Here is a 16,236-nt window from a genome sequence, read left to right as displayed (position 1 = left end):
ATTTCCACAACTTTTTCTGATTTAAAGCTAAATGCTTTTTGACTAACAAAGGATTTGAGCAGTAATTGTATGTAATTATCAGTTACAGTCACCCCAAAGCTTCAAAAAAATTAAAGAATTTGCATATCTCATTTCATGCTTGTGTTTTACTACTATTTCTTCCTTTCTTTCTAGATATCACCTACTACTGATGAGTCCATGCCTCCTTATTATCTTCCCCCACCACTCATATTCACAGAATTCCATGTGACTAGTTGTGTTTTTCTCTGCAACAATTCCCTTCAACTTCAAAAAACCCCCTCTTTTTCATCCTTCATTCTCCTCCAATTTAAGGGATCTGTTGAGTTTCTTCATACAGATGCATATACATGATACAAATACATTCCCCTTTTGTTTTTGAGCAATAAAAGTCTCACACATTTGAGTTTCTGGTATGGCTTCCTTCCCATTTGGCTTCTTCTGTAAGAGATCTAGGGCTTAGACTCTTGTTCATTGTGTTTGGAGATTAAGCAACAACAACAACAGCTGCTGCCTCTTTTCATCTTCAGACATTCAGGTAAAATCTGCAATTAATGTTCTTGACCCTTTCAGATTCTTGATATTATTATGCTTCAGTTTCTATCTTTATTATACCTTGAAAGATCTAAAAATTTCATGACAGTGTGAACACAAAACAATTGAATTTGCTTTTAACAGATGGAAATTCAAACTGATACCTGTCTTCACAGGGCGATTGGATATACATTGTTTGAGATTTACCCAAATCAGAACCGATACTTGTGTTCTTCCACCTTTGCTAGAGTAATTTGGCATAGAAAAAGCCTGGAATTTACAATCATATTCAAGTTTCCTAATTTCAGTTTCTGATTTTCCTAAATTATCCATCTTTTTTTTGAAAGATTGGGTGAATTATCATCTGGGTTGTTTCTATTTAATCATATCTTCAAATTTGTTCAAGATTTTAAGGTGGACCTTTTTTTGGATCAGATTACTATATAGTTAGTCATATGTACATACATATGTTTGTGCTATCTCTTTATGACAAGATTTAATTGTTTGATGTGTGTATCTTGTATATGAGTTTATGTTTCAAAGCAGCACTGACCATGGTTTTGTTTTATCGTCTAATTTACTTCGTGCTACTTGCATTCTTGTTAATGTTTCTTGTACATTGAGTTATGGTTCCATTTTCCTTACAAGTTCATAAAGGATTGGAACTAAGGTTGATTGCCAAACTAGAATTTGGGTTTCAATCGAACTTTTTAGAGAAAAGGTATCTATATCCTCACATTTTCTCCAATTTTAAATTTGCAGGGTGTATATATATAATCGCAAATGGGTCTCAAGAAAGAAATGACTGAAGATATTCCAGCTTTAAATCTCCAAGTTTGGCACCTTATAGCAATATTTGTGGCAGTATCCATCGTTGTCGTCCTTTTGTTGCTTTGGTGCTATACCTTCTCAAGAAAGAAATCTAAGAGGGTAAATGGCAGACTTCCGGTTAGCCAAAAACCAACTGTGGTGTCAGCAGAGATCAAAGACATACGAGTTGACCAAAATTCAGCTAATACATTTATAGGCCAAGATGCAAATTCTCACACCCTATGGGACAAGTTCAGTGACAAAGATAAAGACTCAGACAAGCTCTTAACACGTCCAAGTGTCGATAAGAATAAATTGGGTGACAATAGCAGTCAATCGGGATCTTTTAATCATTTGGATAAAGAAGATGTGGGCCCTGACTCTGGCGAAAAGGGAACGTCTGATATATATAGATCTTCTTCACATCCTATGACCGGTACTTCCCCTTTATCTGGTTTACCCGAGTTCTCTCACCTTGGTTGGGGTCATTGGTTTACATTGAGGGATCTGGAGGTTGCAACAAATCGGTTTTCAAAGGATAACGTCGTTGGTGAGGGTGGCTATGGGGTCGTATATCGTGGCCATCTTGTTAATGGCTCTCCTGTGGCTGTCAAGAAGATTCTCAACAATGTGTAAGTTCCTTTGAAGGCCTTTTTGAGTCCCACACTATCTGATTTCTCAATTCATCACTCGTTGATTATGTGAGTTTCTTAACATGAGGTTTATCTTTCTAATGCTTGGATTGTAGAGGACAAGCTGAAAAGGAGTTTCGAGTTGAAGTTGAAGCAATTGGTCATGTGCGCCATAAAAATTTAGTTAGGCTCCTTGGATATTGCATTGAAGGAACCCATAGGTATTTACTTTCCTTGAATCTTTCTAAAATATTGAGCATATAGTTCTATATTTGGATGACCTTGGTGCATCAAGGCTCTTCAACTTTGCAAACCATGGGAATATTTTTGTAACTCCAATCTTTATCCTTTTGATCATAAAGGAGTACCCTTATGAGTTGTTCACCCCTTTTTGTGTGCTAAAAGAAATTGAATCTAACAAATGAATGATAAAAGGTACTTACTTGCTCACCTTGTTTCAAATATGAAAATTCGTAGATAGCACATTAGTTTGAAGAAAGGGTAATTTTGTTGATGTGAACTTGAACGTTACTTAACCACAAGGGTTGTGGCGTAGTGGTTGAGGCCTTGGTGGATGTGGTGGAATATCCCATCTGCTTAGGGTTCGATTCCAAGCCTACACGACAATTGTGGCCACTGAGTTTATCAGGGCTGATTCCTTGCAGTCACAATTTGCCGGATTAGTCCAGGCATAGTCTGGGACACTCTTCCAAAAAAAACCTTGAATGTTACTTGTGTCTAAATCTATCTTTTTTTCATGAAACTTTAGGTTGTTGGTTTACGAGTATGTGAACAATGGTAATTTAGAGCAATGGCTTCATGGAGCTATGCGTCAGCATGGATATCTTACTTGGGAGGCTCGCATGAAAGTCATCCTTGGTACTGCAAAGGCGTAAGTCCTTTTCCAGGATCCCTTCAGAAATAACTGAAACTGTTTGTTTCATCAAACCTTTCATAACGTGATGTTTATTTGCAGGTTGTCGTACTTGCATGAGGCCATTGAGCCAAAAGTGGTGCACCGAGATATCAAGTCGAGCAATATATTACTAGATGATGAGTTCAATGCTAAGTTGTCTGATTTTGGACTTGCCAAGTTATTGGGTGCTGGAAAAAGTCATATCACTACCAGAGTGATGGGTACCTTCGGGTAAGCTGTCTGATTTTGGACTTAACATCCCATAAGCAAATAATTTTAAAAAAATGAATATATATTTGAAAATCATGAGTCCTGGTACTTCTTATTGTGTTTGCTGTTATGTTTCTGGTAATGGTTCAGTGTTGTTGGTTTTGGTTAAAATGTCAAATGAACACAGTTCTAGTTTCTGTGGATGAAATTGGATATCTTGTTAAATATATTTTATATTATTTTAGTAAATAACTCAATCTGCTGTTTGGCAGTTGCTGAATGATTTGGTGCAGAATGATTAAGTGGTCAGAATGATTAAGAGGCTTTCATGATATAGTGAAAAATGAAATATAATTGTTTGGTAATTGTTTATAATGAAATTATGGCGCTTAATGGTTAAGGGAGACCCATGATACAAAACCATTCAGAGGATTTTAGAACCATTAAGAGGCATACTTTTTTTTTGCCAAACAAGATTTACCTCTTAATGATTTAGAGTTTGCCTCTTAATGGAATTATTAAGAGGTAAACAAACAACCCCATTTTGACTAGTTTTGATGTTGTACAGATATGTAGCACCAGAATATGCAAATAGTGGGCTTCTGAATGAGAAGAGTGATGTTTATAGTTTTGGAGTTTTGCTGTTGGAAGCAATCACAGGAAGAGATCCGGTAGATTATGGTCGTCCAGCAGACGAGGTATGTACTCCAAATGAGAAAACATCTAGAGATAGTTTTGTTATGGAGTTTAATGTGTTCTGTTGGAATAGGTGAACCTGGTGGATTGGCTGAAAATGATGGTTGGAAACAGACGATCAGAAGAGGTTGTTGACCCTAACATTGGTAGCAGACCATCCAGAACAGCACTTAAACGGGCTCTTTTGACGGCTTTGAGATGTGTTGACCCTGATTCCGAGAAAAGACTTACAATGGGTGAAGTCGTGCGCATGCTTGAGTCTGAGGAGTATCCGTTAACACGAGAGGTTTGTCTTTGAACCTGTTTGAAAAAAGGTAGTTTCTTTTTTCTTTTTCCATTTGTTGGTACTGAAAAGTGGTTGGATTACAGGGTCGAAGACGACGTAGGAGTCAAGCAAATGCCACAGAACCGGATTCTCAGACTGAGAACTCTGATGCAGAGAAGGGTACCAAATGAAAATTGAAGCCGTTATTACAATGTAGAAAACGGGATCATCCATTGAAATCTCGAAGCTCGTAGAAGATGATGCTAATACGAAACACATGTTTTTGTTTTTTGTTTTTTTATGTGTCCTTTTTACATGTAGATGTTGGAGATATTGTTTTGTGCATGAAAAAAAATCAGATTAATGGTGTGTACAGTTTCTTTATATGGGTGTGATCAATACTAGATTGGCATGACCATAGTTTTTTTTTCTGTAGTAATGGATTCCCTTTTCTTTTCCTTTGCTTTACTTTATACAACCATGATATTTACTTGTATTATTGTTATATGCTTACAACATTCAAATGCCTTTTCAAGATTTCAAGATTTCAAGATCTGCCAAGCTCTGAAAAAGGGATTTTGGTTGTTTGTTTTCGAGAAATTTACAAAAATAGCCAATTTACCGACTCTTTTCATTATATAGCCAGAACCCAACTTCATTAAATATTCAATGCTTACGTAAAAAGCTTATGCATACGTGTAATGATTGGTTTTCGAGCAAAAAAAAGAAAAAAAATCATTTCGCAGAAAGTGGTTTTTACGCAAGGATTCTTATTATTTGGGTTAGAAAATGACTAAAAAGTGAAACCACCTATCAGTTTTTGACTATTTATGTGAAATTTGCTTTCTTTTTCACTTGCAGTGCCTTTGCAGCAAAGCAATAAAGGCAAACCACCAGTAGAAGCAAAGTAGTTGCAATTGGTTTGATAATGAAGCATGGTTTTGGTTGTGTGATGTTACTTTTCAAGATTGACAGCAACCAACCAGACTCATCTGTTTTCAACAAAAAAAAGAACATTTGGTAAATAAGACAAATGAATGCATCAACAAGCAGTGCAGTGAAGAGTATGCTTTGCCAAAACCACATTTCCAGAAAGCAAATGAACTTGTTTATCATAGAGTTTGTTTGGTGAAAGCGAGCCACACCTAATCCCTTCCATATTTACGACAAATTACAAAGAAAGAACAAACACCTTTTTCAAACAAAAGAATATGTAAAATGATTGATTTTACACAACATAAATATCTGCTAAACAATGACATGATGATTAAGCAGAGGTAAAGGGTCCAGCCAGCCCTAGAGATTGAGATTCATTTCACAAATGTGGTGCTTCAGTTTGGGGTCCAGCACGAGCATTCAACAACGGCTGCAGTGCTTTAACGACAATGCTCATGTTTGGCCTGAAATCTGCTTCATATTGCACACACAAGGCTGCAACCGCCGCCATCTATCAACACACACAATCCATGGATATCAGTTTCATAAGCTAAAAAGAATTACATGTTCTTTATAGGTAATATGCTCAAAATTTAAAGAATACAACATCTATGAAGCATTAAGTACAAATCACGAATGCATTGAGAGTTGTGAACAATAGGTGGATGGTTTTAAAAAAGCCCATCTCACCATCGACCCCCTTCCCCACAAAAATCAAAACGATATAGCATATTTAGTGGTTTACATACAGATGTATACGATTACAAATGATTGTAATTTCTATCTTGTTCAAACATAAATTTCTGATTTTCTTTTTTAACGAGGAATTGCATTAATTTTCCATTCTTGTTTTACAGTAAAATTTTACACCCAGCTGCTTACATGGCTAACATATTTTAATTTATGAATTATGCAACAACTTATTTCTTTAACAATTCACTTTTGGATGCACACACACATATAAATCGCAAGCTCATATCCCAAGTGTTTTACACTCGATGGATCCAACATCCTGCATTTAATCACATATTGTTGTTTTCCCTTGCAATATATATATATATATACACACACACACACACAAACATAAACTAAGCACACGAAAGTTTAATCTGGAATACCTTGGCAACTGCCTTGGGCGGGTATTCCCCATTCAGTCTAATATCAACACACTGTTTCACCTTATCTTCACTGAGTTTTGGTGTTGCCTGACATAATATAATATTTACAAATAGTTTATATTTAAAGGAAACTCAAAAAGAAGCACAAAGGGAGTACCCCATATAAGGGTTAAAGAATAAGTATGTGTAGCATACCCATGTGACCAGGCTCTGCTGACCACGAGGCAAAGTGTGGTCAACCGGCTTCCGGCCTGTCAAGAGTTCTAGGAGAACCACTCCAAAGCTGTAAACATCACTCTTTGAACTCAACTGTCCAGTCATAGCATATCTGCCGAAGAAAGTCAAAGAAAGCACAATGAATAACCGAACTTTTTTCTTCTATTAAAATCCATATTCTCATAAAGATAGTTGTGGGAAACAAAATCAAACACAGAATTTATGTGGTTCAACAATTTGCTTGTATCCATTATCAAGAGAATTTCCATGGCACAAAGAGCAACACATTTCAAACATGGCACCTTACCTCATAGGATTTTGCCATGAAGCCAAGGTGCTGCGATTTCATCGCATCAGAGTGGCACATTGACACAACTTCAGAGTTTTGGTTTATGTCTAGATTTACTATAGAACAAGACCATACTTCCTTTTATTAAACCAATACAATTACAATCCCATAAAAGAAAAAAACATAAGTCTCATCATGAACAAAACCAAACTGCTAACTCTTCAACATCCTTCTCTTCTCGACAAGTTTCAACATTTATTTTCGAGCAGCTCTCACACCTCTTTTTTGCAAATACTTTTTTGTGCCTATGCCTATCTTCAGATTTTTTATGTAAGATCTTTTCTTGTAGCCAATAAGCTTTCTCTAACTGTAAATGGTACTTTTCACTTGGTTATTCATCTAGGCACCAGTTTTCTTTAACATTAAACTAATAAAACTAGATGGGTAATGATCATTTTTATTTATCGACTACTTTTCATTTACCAATGATTTTTCAATTGCAAAAAACCAAGCCTTTTATTTATTAAATTAGCCATTGTTTTATGAATTTTGATGTTTAAAGTACTAGCTTAAAAAAATTTAAATCTAAAATACAACTTCATAAAAGATTTATTATCATATACTTCAGTTTTTTTCACCATGAGACATGTGTCATGGAGTTTAACCGACTCATATGAAGGTTACAGGATATTACGCACAGGGATTAGCATGATGGTATGTTATTCTAGTATCCCCTCAATCTTTCTAGGGTTTCATGTATTTTAGAATACTCCTTGTGAATATCTAAATAGAATTATCTAGAGATGTAATCTTGTTCATCCATGTAATTCAATCATGGCCATCAACTTAAGAATGGGAGGCCTTTACAAAGGGAGGAGCCTCATTTGATCCTCAATCCTTCGAGTAATAAACTTGAGTATTCTTCCAAACTTTCTCCCTCTCTAAAGCCTCATTGGTTGTTAATTAGCTTCGTTGGTTCCAAGTTTGGCCAACTTTGTAGAAGTACTAAATGCAATACACGAGCTTGTGAAGACAACTCCGTGACGAGTGGTGTCAGATCAAAGGTAGAAGTAACAAAAGCAACGAGGAACAAGTGTTGTGGTCAGATAAGAGACCCGAGGACAAGACTCATCATGAAGCTCCCAATACTCGAGGCAAGAGTCATGGTTTGTCAAAGGAGTTCATGACTAACTTGGAATCTAGAGTCAACTTCAACGGGGAGTAGAAGGACTCCAACCATGAGCTAGAATAAGCTTAAACGTCATGTTGTGCAAGAACTTGCAACTCCTCACAATAGCTGAGTAACTAGTGGACCTCAAAGAAACCTTTAAAACCAAGGAAAGTAAGGGATACAAATGGAAGAAGTGGGGGAGAGAGACCCACTCACACTAGAAATGATGATACTCAAAAGACTCCTACTAAAAATGGAAGATGAGGGACTTCAATGAGACGTCCAAACCAGTAAAATGTTTCTCGTGTGACAGGAGATTAGATAATGGAATGGCCAAAGATGGCGGGTTTCCATGCCATGGAAGCACGAATTGAAAAAGGTGGGAGAAAAGGAGTGCACATGGGTTCCTTTATGAGTACTCGATGTCGTTATGGCAAAGACGAAAGCATCAAAAGTGACAACAATGGGACTACAATTCGTGGAGACCAAGGTCAATGGATCAATGGTAAAAGCTCTTGTTGACTCTTATGCAGCTCATAATTTCATAAGTGAAAATGAGGTCAGGAAATTTGGACTCCAAGTAGCAAAAGGAAAGGGTTCCATGAAAGCGGTAAACACGAAAGTCAAACCCATCTTTAGTGTTGCAAAAGACATAAGAGTGTAGAAAAATGGAAGACGAGGGATTTCAAGGAGACGTCCAAGCTAGTAAAATGTTTCTATTGTGACAAGCAACCCCGGATAATGGAATGTCCAAAGGTAACGGATTTCCATGCCACACGGAAGCTAGATTTGAAGAAGGTGAGAGAAAAAGAGCATATATCGGTTTCTTTATGAGTGATCAATGTTGTTAAAGCAAAGGTGGGAGCATCAAAAGTGACAACTGTAGAACTACAATTCATAGAGGCCAAAGTAAATGGATCAACGGTACAAGCTCTTGTGGACGCCTATACAACTCATAATTTCATAAGTGAAGATAAGGTCCAAAGATTTGGAATCTAAGTAGCAAAAGAAAAGGTTCCATGAAAGACATAAACTCAACAGCCAAACTCATCTTAGGAGTTACAAGAGACATAAGATTGAAAAATGGTGAACGGGAAGGTACGATAAACTTTTTGGTGATTTTGATGGATGATTTCAAGCTTTTACTAGGGTTGGAGTTCTAACATGGTAAAAGCTTTTCCCAATGCATTTTGCTAACTTTGGATGATTTCGAACTACTTTGATAGGCACGACTCTTATTTAAGTTGTAGGAGTTTCATGAGAGTCGTGTCTTGTCCTCGGTCTCTTCTCCAACCACAACTCTCTTCTCCTCATTGTCCGCCATGAGCGAGTAGTAAACGAGGCTCCTCCCCATGGCCATGATCGAATCACATGAATGAACAAGATTACATCTCTAGGGGACTATATTTAGATATTCACTTGTACTCTAGAATACATGAAACTCTATAAGGGTACAGGGGATTCTAGAATAGTCTACCATCATTTAGATTATTGAGCCGGATATCGTGGAACCTTTATGCGGGTGGTCACACATGGCTCCTTTAATGTTGGTACCATGTTGGAGGCCATGTCTTGTGACTACCATAACTTCAAATTGACTTTTGGATGTCTAACCTAGTACATCAAAGAACAAAAAATATTACATTTGAAAACCATGTTTCTACTTATAGTGTTTTTTTTGTGAGTAAATAAATTGATTTGAACTATGAAAGTTGATGCCTGGTCTTTTCACTTTCGAAAATCTAAGCAGGACTTGTTTATAAGTTAGGAAGATGATGTACTATAACGCACTAAATAGACACCACAATGAATTCCTAACAAGAAGTCATGAAAACACCAAGGTTGAAACACACATTTCTACCACGAGCTGACAACATTTTTGTAAGCTAAAAAACACTTGATAGCAAAAACTATCAAGGGGAGAAAGAATTAGGCATTTATGAATTTTCTTTTTTTAAGTAGAATGTTCAGTTAACTTCCTTATCAATTGTTATACACCATTATTTTTTGAACAATAATAAAGTGGACATCAGAAATACACCCTATTAGAAATGGAATGGAATTTTGGATACTCCCTTGGTTACAGAAAATAGAGAAATTATAACTTTTAGGCTCAGCCACGTCATTTCATATTCAAAACAAACGTAGATATCAAACTTTCTTTAAAACGTTTGAAGAGTTTATATCAGTTTTGGAGTTGAAAATTAGTTTGTTTGACCTCAAAATCATGTTATGCTTCTTTTCAGGACATACGTATCATCATATCTAAATGAATCTTTAGGATTGTAATACTATGTTCAACAACACCATAGATATTTTACTTGAAAAATTCTAGGTATGCAGTTCCTCAATTTCCCATGATGAAGCCGTGAACCCTTAAGAATCTGACCAAACTGTATTGTGAAAAAGAAAAATGAAACTTAAACTTTAAATATCCAAATAAGAACTTACTCAGGTGCATGATAACCAAAGGTACCAAGAACACGGGTGGAATGAAGGCGCGCTGCCATGTCAGGTGCTTGATTTGACAAATCAAAATCAGCAATCTTAGCAACATCATCATCAAAAAGCAGAACATTACTGGACTTAATATCACGATGGATAATATGAGGCTGCGCCTTTTCATGCAAGTATTCAAGTCCTTTTGCAGCCCCAACAGCGATCTTAACTCTTTGAGACCATGATAGAACTGGACCGGGCTGTGCACCTTTAACGCCTTTTCTTCCTGCATCCATTAAATGAAATATTTAGTATTTCCTATAAACCGGCTAAAACTGCATGACCACAAGGTGATAAGTAACAAAACAGATAAATCAGACAAAATAACTTGACAAACAAACATCATCAAAGTATTTAAATCCATGCAAGGATAAGTTATCAAGCTTCTGATGATCAAAATCTATTGGGATGTCATATCCAATAAACATATGCAGCAAGGAGAGAAATGCTGAGAAAATGGGACAGCACAGAAAACTGGAAATGGAAAAGAGGAGACATTGCAAAAGCAAGTGAAGGAGTTGTACGGCGGAAACATGAAAAGAAGACGAATGTGTACAAACAAAAAAGTAGAGAGAGAGATGAGAGAAACAGAAAACAAAACGTCAAAACACTAATTATATAAAAAGCTGGAGCGTGAATATATTTATGCTTCTAAAACTATACATAATTAGATATATATAAGATGCCAAGGGACTGATAAACGGATATCTGTCAATAAGCAACAAAATCTGACAAAACTTTCTCTTAGAACAGAAGAGACCATGTCATGCTGACTTCTGACTATCGACATCTGAAATGTTTATTGTGCTGAAAACCTGAAAGTATCAGAATAGATTCACATGCCATTACAGTAAGAAAGACACTTACAGTAAAATGTCTCTCTCAAAGGTGTTCCTAGTTTTCAGGTTCTAATATATATTAACTTCATAAATAACACAAAGAAGACTTAAGATATCAACTCAAAAATAAAACCATTTGGTGTTTAAGACATCCATACATTTACGGCAAATATATCAGAGCTTAGATCGTGCAGTATCTAAAACACTTGCCGTGCAGAATATCATGAAGAGACCCATTTGAAGCATATTCATAGGCCAGCACTCTTAGACCACCATCAACGCAATACCCGAGTAGCCCGACGACGTTATCATGTTTAAGCCTCGATACCATAGAAACCTGTCATGATAGGCTAAAACCATTAGGAACCCAAAACTTAAAGTTTACCATCTAACGTAGTCCCTCCATCCATGAAAATCACAACACTTGCCTTTTTGGGAGGTCCCAAGAAAATTGCAACAATCTTTTTGGCAAGTTTTTAACCTAAAGTTACTCAATTGTCCATTCTCATCATTACAATTTAGGACCACACAAGATCTCATTACTTTGTCATTATTGAAGGGTATTTATGACATAATTAACGGTCAACTGAGCAGTTTTCATGGAACAAATGGAAAGTAAGAAAGAAGCCCAACCTGTGCTAAGAATTCTTGGTCTGGTTGCTTACTGGAGTCAAGCTTTTTGATAGCTGCTGCTTGCCCACTTCTCAAGACACCATGGTAAACTCGTCCATATGATCCTTCACCAATCAAGGACTTTGTACCAAAGTTATCTGTAATTTCTTTTAACTCGTCCACTTGAAGAGCAGGGACAGCAATAGGTTGGATAGCTACGGCCTGTGTGTCCTTTGGTGCAGCCTCTGTGGCACGATAACCTGCATTATGCCCTGAAGCCATAATTTCTCCTTAATGAATGTCTGTTTGTAAAATTATAAATGAGTGATCTCAAACTTTTGCTTTTTATTGCAAAGTAACCACAACTCTTGCGAACATGCAAACAAAAACGCACACACTTCGCAAGTGAGTGATTTTGGCCAAACGGCGCCATATGTCATTTCTTTGTGCATTTACATTCACTCAATCTGTCCAGAGTAGCTCATACTTTAAACTACGATGTTTTTTTGGCAGTTTGCAAAAAGAAGGATGGTTAGCTAACAACAGAGAGCTACATATGATGGTTTAAAAGGTGTCAATAACTTGAGTTAACTTTGGAGGTCAAACATTGGTTTTTAGTAGTATATTGATGAATGTAGTTATTAACTTATTCTCAATAATTTATAAATAATGTACAAGCTTTGACCGTTTAAAGTTTAATAGTAATTCTTTACTAAATGAAATAAAGTTAATCATCCATACTGAAGCTATGGTTCATTACGGATATGAATGGCATTCCTAAGTGAATGCTACCTTCCCTAACTGCCAAAAGAAAATGAGAATTACTATAATGCAACCATGTGAAGCAATTTACCAACAAGTGACATGCTTGAAACAAAAGTTCCATAAACTTGGAACAGAAAAGCAATATATCATGCTCAAATCAGACATAACCAAAAATTTCATGGTGATCATGCACTACACACAAGCTACAGTTTGTGATAAAGAATCACCTGCTGCATTATTTGCCATGAATGGTCCATTATCATAAGACTTGTGCATATCATCTTCTCCACAGCAGTTGAAGCAGCTCATAATCGCTTGCCCTTACTGACACCTCTGGACAAGTTGCAAGGTTGCGTTAGACAAAAGCTTGCAAATCATATCTTCATTCATAAGGAATTCTTCTGGCAGAATAACTTTTCAGTAGTTCCTCAAGAAGGAAAATGGGACTTAATTCACACAATTCTGAACAATGCCTTCTAGGACATCAAAATCACCTCATACACAATATATTCAAGTTAACACGTTTGATGGGTGCAAACCATTTAGTCTTGTAGATCTAAACAAGTAGGTATGTAACTTATCCCCTCATTCACAAGTGAATACAAGATATCTTTAGTTGCTTTGAGGACGAAACTGAAAATAAACAAATAGAGTAAAGAAACTGCATACTTGTATACAATATACCATTAAAGGGAACAACTTCAGAACAGAAATTACAGAAAATCTAGTTGATGATAGTCTTGACATCAAAAGGAAAGTCTAAAATCCAAGGGTTTGTGACTGGGAGCCATCTTTCACCTCTACTGTTCTTTTGTTTGTTCAATTCTACAGAACAAAGCATAATATATAGCAATCTAACCAGTGCAGAATCAAGAACACCAAAAATTCATCAAAAAACATGCTTTTTTTTGCCAAATAACATAGTTGACTAATTATTGCTACAAATTTGACTCGATCTACTTAGAAACTAGTAGGATCAATACCCACCCCCATCAAGAAAGATCCCAATCTAAGAAATCAACTAGAACCACAATCAACAAAATCCAAGTTCACAATTGGAAGATCTGATCAGTTGTAGAAATTTAAAGGGTTTCATCAGAATCAAAGAGACATAAGAAATTGTTGGAGGAAAAGACAGAAAACCCACCTAGGATCTTTTGTAGTTGGGACTGGAATCAAGATTGAGGGAAACAAAAGAAGGGAACTTTAGCAAACAGAAGCAAATAATTGGCGTAGATCAGAAGACGGCTAAGGTGCACCGGATGAGGGAAAAGCGCGTAGGTTAGAAGAAGAAGAATAGGAGGAGGAAGGCAAATATCAGAGTTTGTTTTTTTTTCTCTCTTTTTCTTTTTCTTTTGTTTTATGGCTGCTTCTGCTTGTTATCTTTTGTCGCCACTTGAAACTCTTTGGCACATTCCTTCAAAGGAGGTTTTTGGAATTAGCATTTCAAAAACGGTTGATTTATTTCGATATGATATTGATAATAAGCATTTTTGAGTGTTTGGATAAATAATTTATGCCGTGTCAAACCGATAATAAGTAGTTTTTAAAGAAGTTAAACTCTTCTGATTTATAGATGGTGTTTGGGATTGCTTATAAAAACAACTTATTGACTTATTTCGGTATGATACCGGTAATAAGCACTTTTGAATGTTTGGATAAACAACTTATACCGGTGTCAAACTGGTAATAAGAAGTTTTTGTAAAAGTTAAAACCATTATAACTTATAATAAGTTGATAAACACTCTTGTATAAAAATATAAGTTGTTTCAAATAAGCAATCTCAAACACCTCTATAATAAGTTGATAAGTGTTTTTATAGAATAACATAAATTGTTTCAAATAAACAATCCCAAACACCCTTTAAAAATACAATTAATTGCATTTTTTTTACATATGTTATTGTTTAGATACCTTCAATATTCCAATTGGCCAACATGTATTAATGACAAAATGATTAAATTATTTATGATAATATTGAAATAAATGAAAATAGCTTAAAATTAGAACGAGAAACGGTCAATGAATGAATTAAGGTCAACTTTAAAAAGTCGTTATAAATATCGGGTCAATTGATTTTCTTAGAAACATGTGACATGGTCAATTTTTTACCCCCAACTCTTGTTACTATTTGTGGTATTTTAAAAAGGGTAAATAAATAAATATGAAAAAAAATAAAATAAAATTGGTTTTTATTTTTATGGTAAAAAAATGTGAAAAAAAATGAGGAAAGGGAGTCAATCGTATCATTAATTGAAAGTGAGAAGTGAAAAAAGAGAGTTTATGTTCAATCGGATAAAAAATGAAAGAAAATTTTTGATTGAGAGTGAAAAATGTAAATTTGGCCTGAGCATTGAAACCAGGAGGTCGAATGTAACTTCTTGATAGTTAAATGGATGCATTAGATGTTAACAGGTCCAAACCAGAAGGACTTGTTTTATAAATATGTCAGATTCTGAAATTTGAAAGGGATGGAACGATGTCGAGCTTTGAGACCTCTTATTGGCTCATTTATTCAACCAATAAGCCAAAAAAATACAGAGTTAAATAGCCAATGTCCTCCACTACATTTTTGGTTCAAGAAGATCAGTATTTCGTAGAGTTTTGAGAGAGAAATCGATGGTTGAAGTTTGAGTTTGAAAAACTCCGTTTATTGATGATTGGAAGTAAAATACTCAACCAAATTTTGAGTTTTTTATACGGTTAGTTTTGTTTTTAGGTCCTCTATGGAACCTTAGTAGTTTTATGTCTCATATTTTTAGTTTTGGAGGTCCGATTTTGCATTTTTTTTTTACTGAATTTTTAGTGGATTTGAGACCTAAACTTTAAATGAGTAAATCAGACTCAATACTTGACGATTTTCGTTGATTCTTATTCCTATGGTTGAGGCAAATCATTTTCTAGAGTTTCAGCAAAAAGAATCAGCGAAAACGGTCAAAAGACGAGGTCAAACGGGCTGAAAAAGTCGTTGTCGGCGGCAGCACTCGCTTCGGGTTATAAACCCGAACTCGGGTCGGATCTAGTGCAGTTTCCGGTCGGGCTTGGGTCCAGATCCGATGTATCTTTGGCCAACCACTGTTGGGCTTTAGTTTTGTTATGGGCCATCACGTTTTATTAGATAGGAGTCTATATTCTTGTTAGGTATTTATTTAAAGTTTTGGACTAAATGTTTTTCCAAATTAATTAGAATGATCCATTTTAATTGGTTATTTAGTTGGACTTCCAATTATTAAGTTTGAGCCTGAGTTAATTAATTATTTTCATACTACATTAAGATACAATTATGTTAATTAATTAACTTAGCTTATAAATTAATTAATACTAGTTGTGTACCCGTGCAATGCGGCAGGAGCCATGAATTTTAACGATTTTGAGGTTCCACTGATTTTATAAGATAAGATTTAACGATGATATAGGTTACACTTGGTCTTTACATATTAATACAATTTGAATAAATAAGAGTTATGGTTCCAATTACAGACTATTGATGAAAAAAATTGTATGACAGTTAAAATCCAATATATTTAAAATCCAACATATTTAAATGACTCCACAAATGTGTTCGATTTACACCAAGAGCAAAGAACCAAAAAACTTGAGTTTTAAGATAAACACTCAAAACCAATAAAAAAATACAAATTTGACAGATCATAAGCCATGAAAAGACAAAAAAAGATGGAGTTTAGAATTAAATTTCAACTGCTTACCC

General features: G+C 35.5%; 2 protein-coding genes across 3 annotated transcripts; one reads left to right on the top strand and one right to left on the bottom strand.

Annotated features, from left to right (window-relative positions):
• Positions 1–246: 246 nt before the first annotated feature.
• LOC112527950 (probable receptor-like protein kinase At5g18500) lies at positions 247–4,539 on the top strand. Its single transcript, XM_025138814.1, has 8 exons — positions 247–556; positions 1,315–1,994; positions 2,111–2,215; positions 2,764–2,886; positions 2,971–3,141; positions 3,689–3,818; positions 3,890–4,102; positions 4,186–4,539. The coding sequence occupies exons 2-8, from the start codon at positions 1,336–1,338 to the stop codon at positions 4,270–4,272; spliced, it is 1,488 nt and encodes a 495-aa protein (XP_024994582.1). The 5' UTR covers positions 247–556; positions 1,315–1,335; the 3' UTR covers positions 4,273–4,539.
• A 615-nt stretch (positions 4,540–5,154) lies between these two features.
• LOC112527261 (pto-interacting protein 1) lies at positions 5,155–13,870 on the bottom strand. 2 transcript variants are annotated; one of them, XM_025137783.1, is made up of 8 exons: positions 13,674–13,870; positions 12,754–12,859; positions 11,783–12,033; positions 11,360–11,486; positions 10,263–10,536; positions 6,331–6,463; positions 6,136–6,222; positions 5,155–5,528 (listed from the first exon to the last, which is right to left on the bottom strand). In XM_025137783.1, exons 2-8 carry the CDS (start codon positions 12,833–12,835, stop codon positions 5,397–5,399), a joined length of 1,086 nt encoding a protein of 361 aa, XP_024993551.1. In that variant the 5' UTR covers positions 12,836–12,859; positions 13,674–13,870; the 3' UTR covers positions 5,155–5,396. The 2 variants fall into 2 exon arrangements, with proteins under 2 accessions (XP_024993551.1, XP_024993552.1); XM_025137784.1 differs by having other exon boundaries at positions 11,783–12,021; positions 13,674–13,828.
• Between the last annotated feature and the right edge of the window lie 2,366 nt (positions 13,871–16,236).

This window comes from Cynara cardunculus (assembly GCF_001531365.2).
Source record: "Cynara cardunculus var. scolymus isolate 2C chromosome LG 15, CcrdV1, whole genome shotgun sequence".
Classification (NCBI taxonomy): Eukaryota; Viridiplantae; Streptophyta; class Magnoliopsida; order Asterales; family Asteraceae; genus Cynara; species Cynara cardunculus.
The sequence above is the reverse complement of the archived record's forward strand: the minus strand, read 5'-3'. Positions and strand labels throughout refer to the sequence as shown.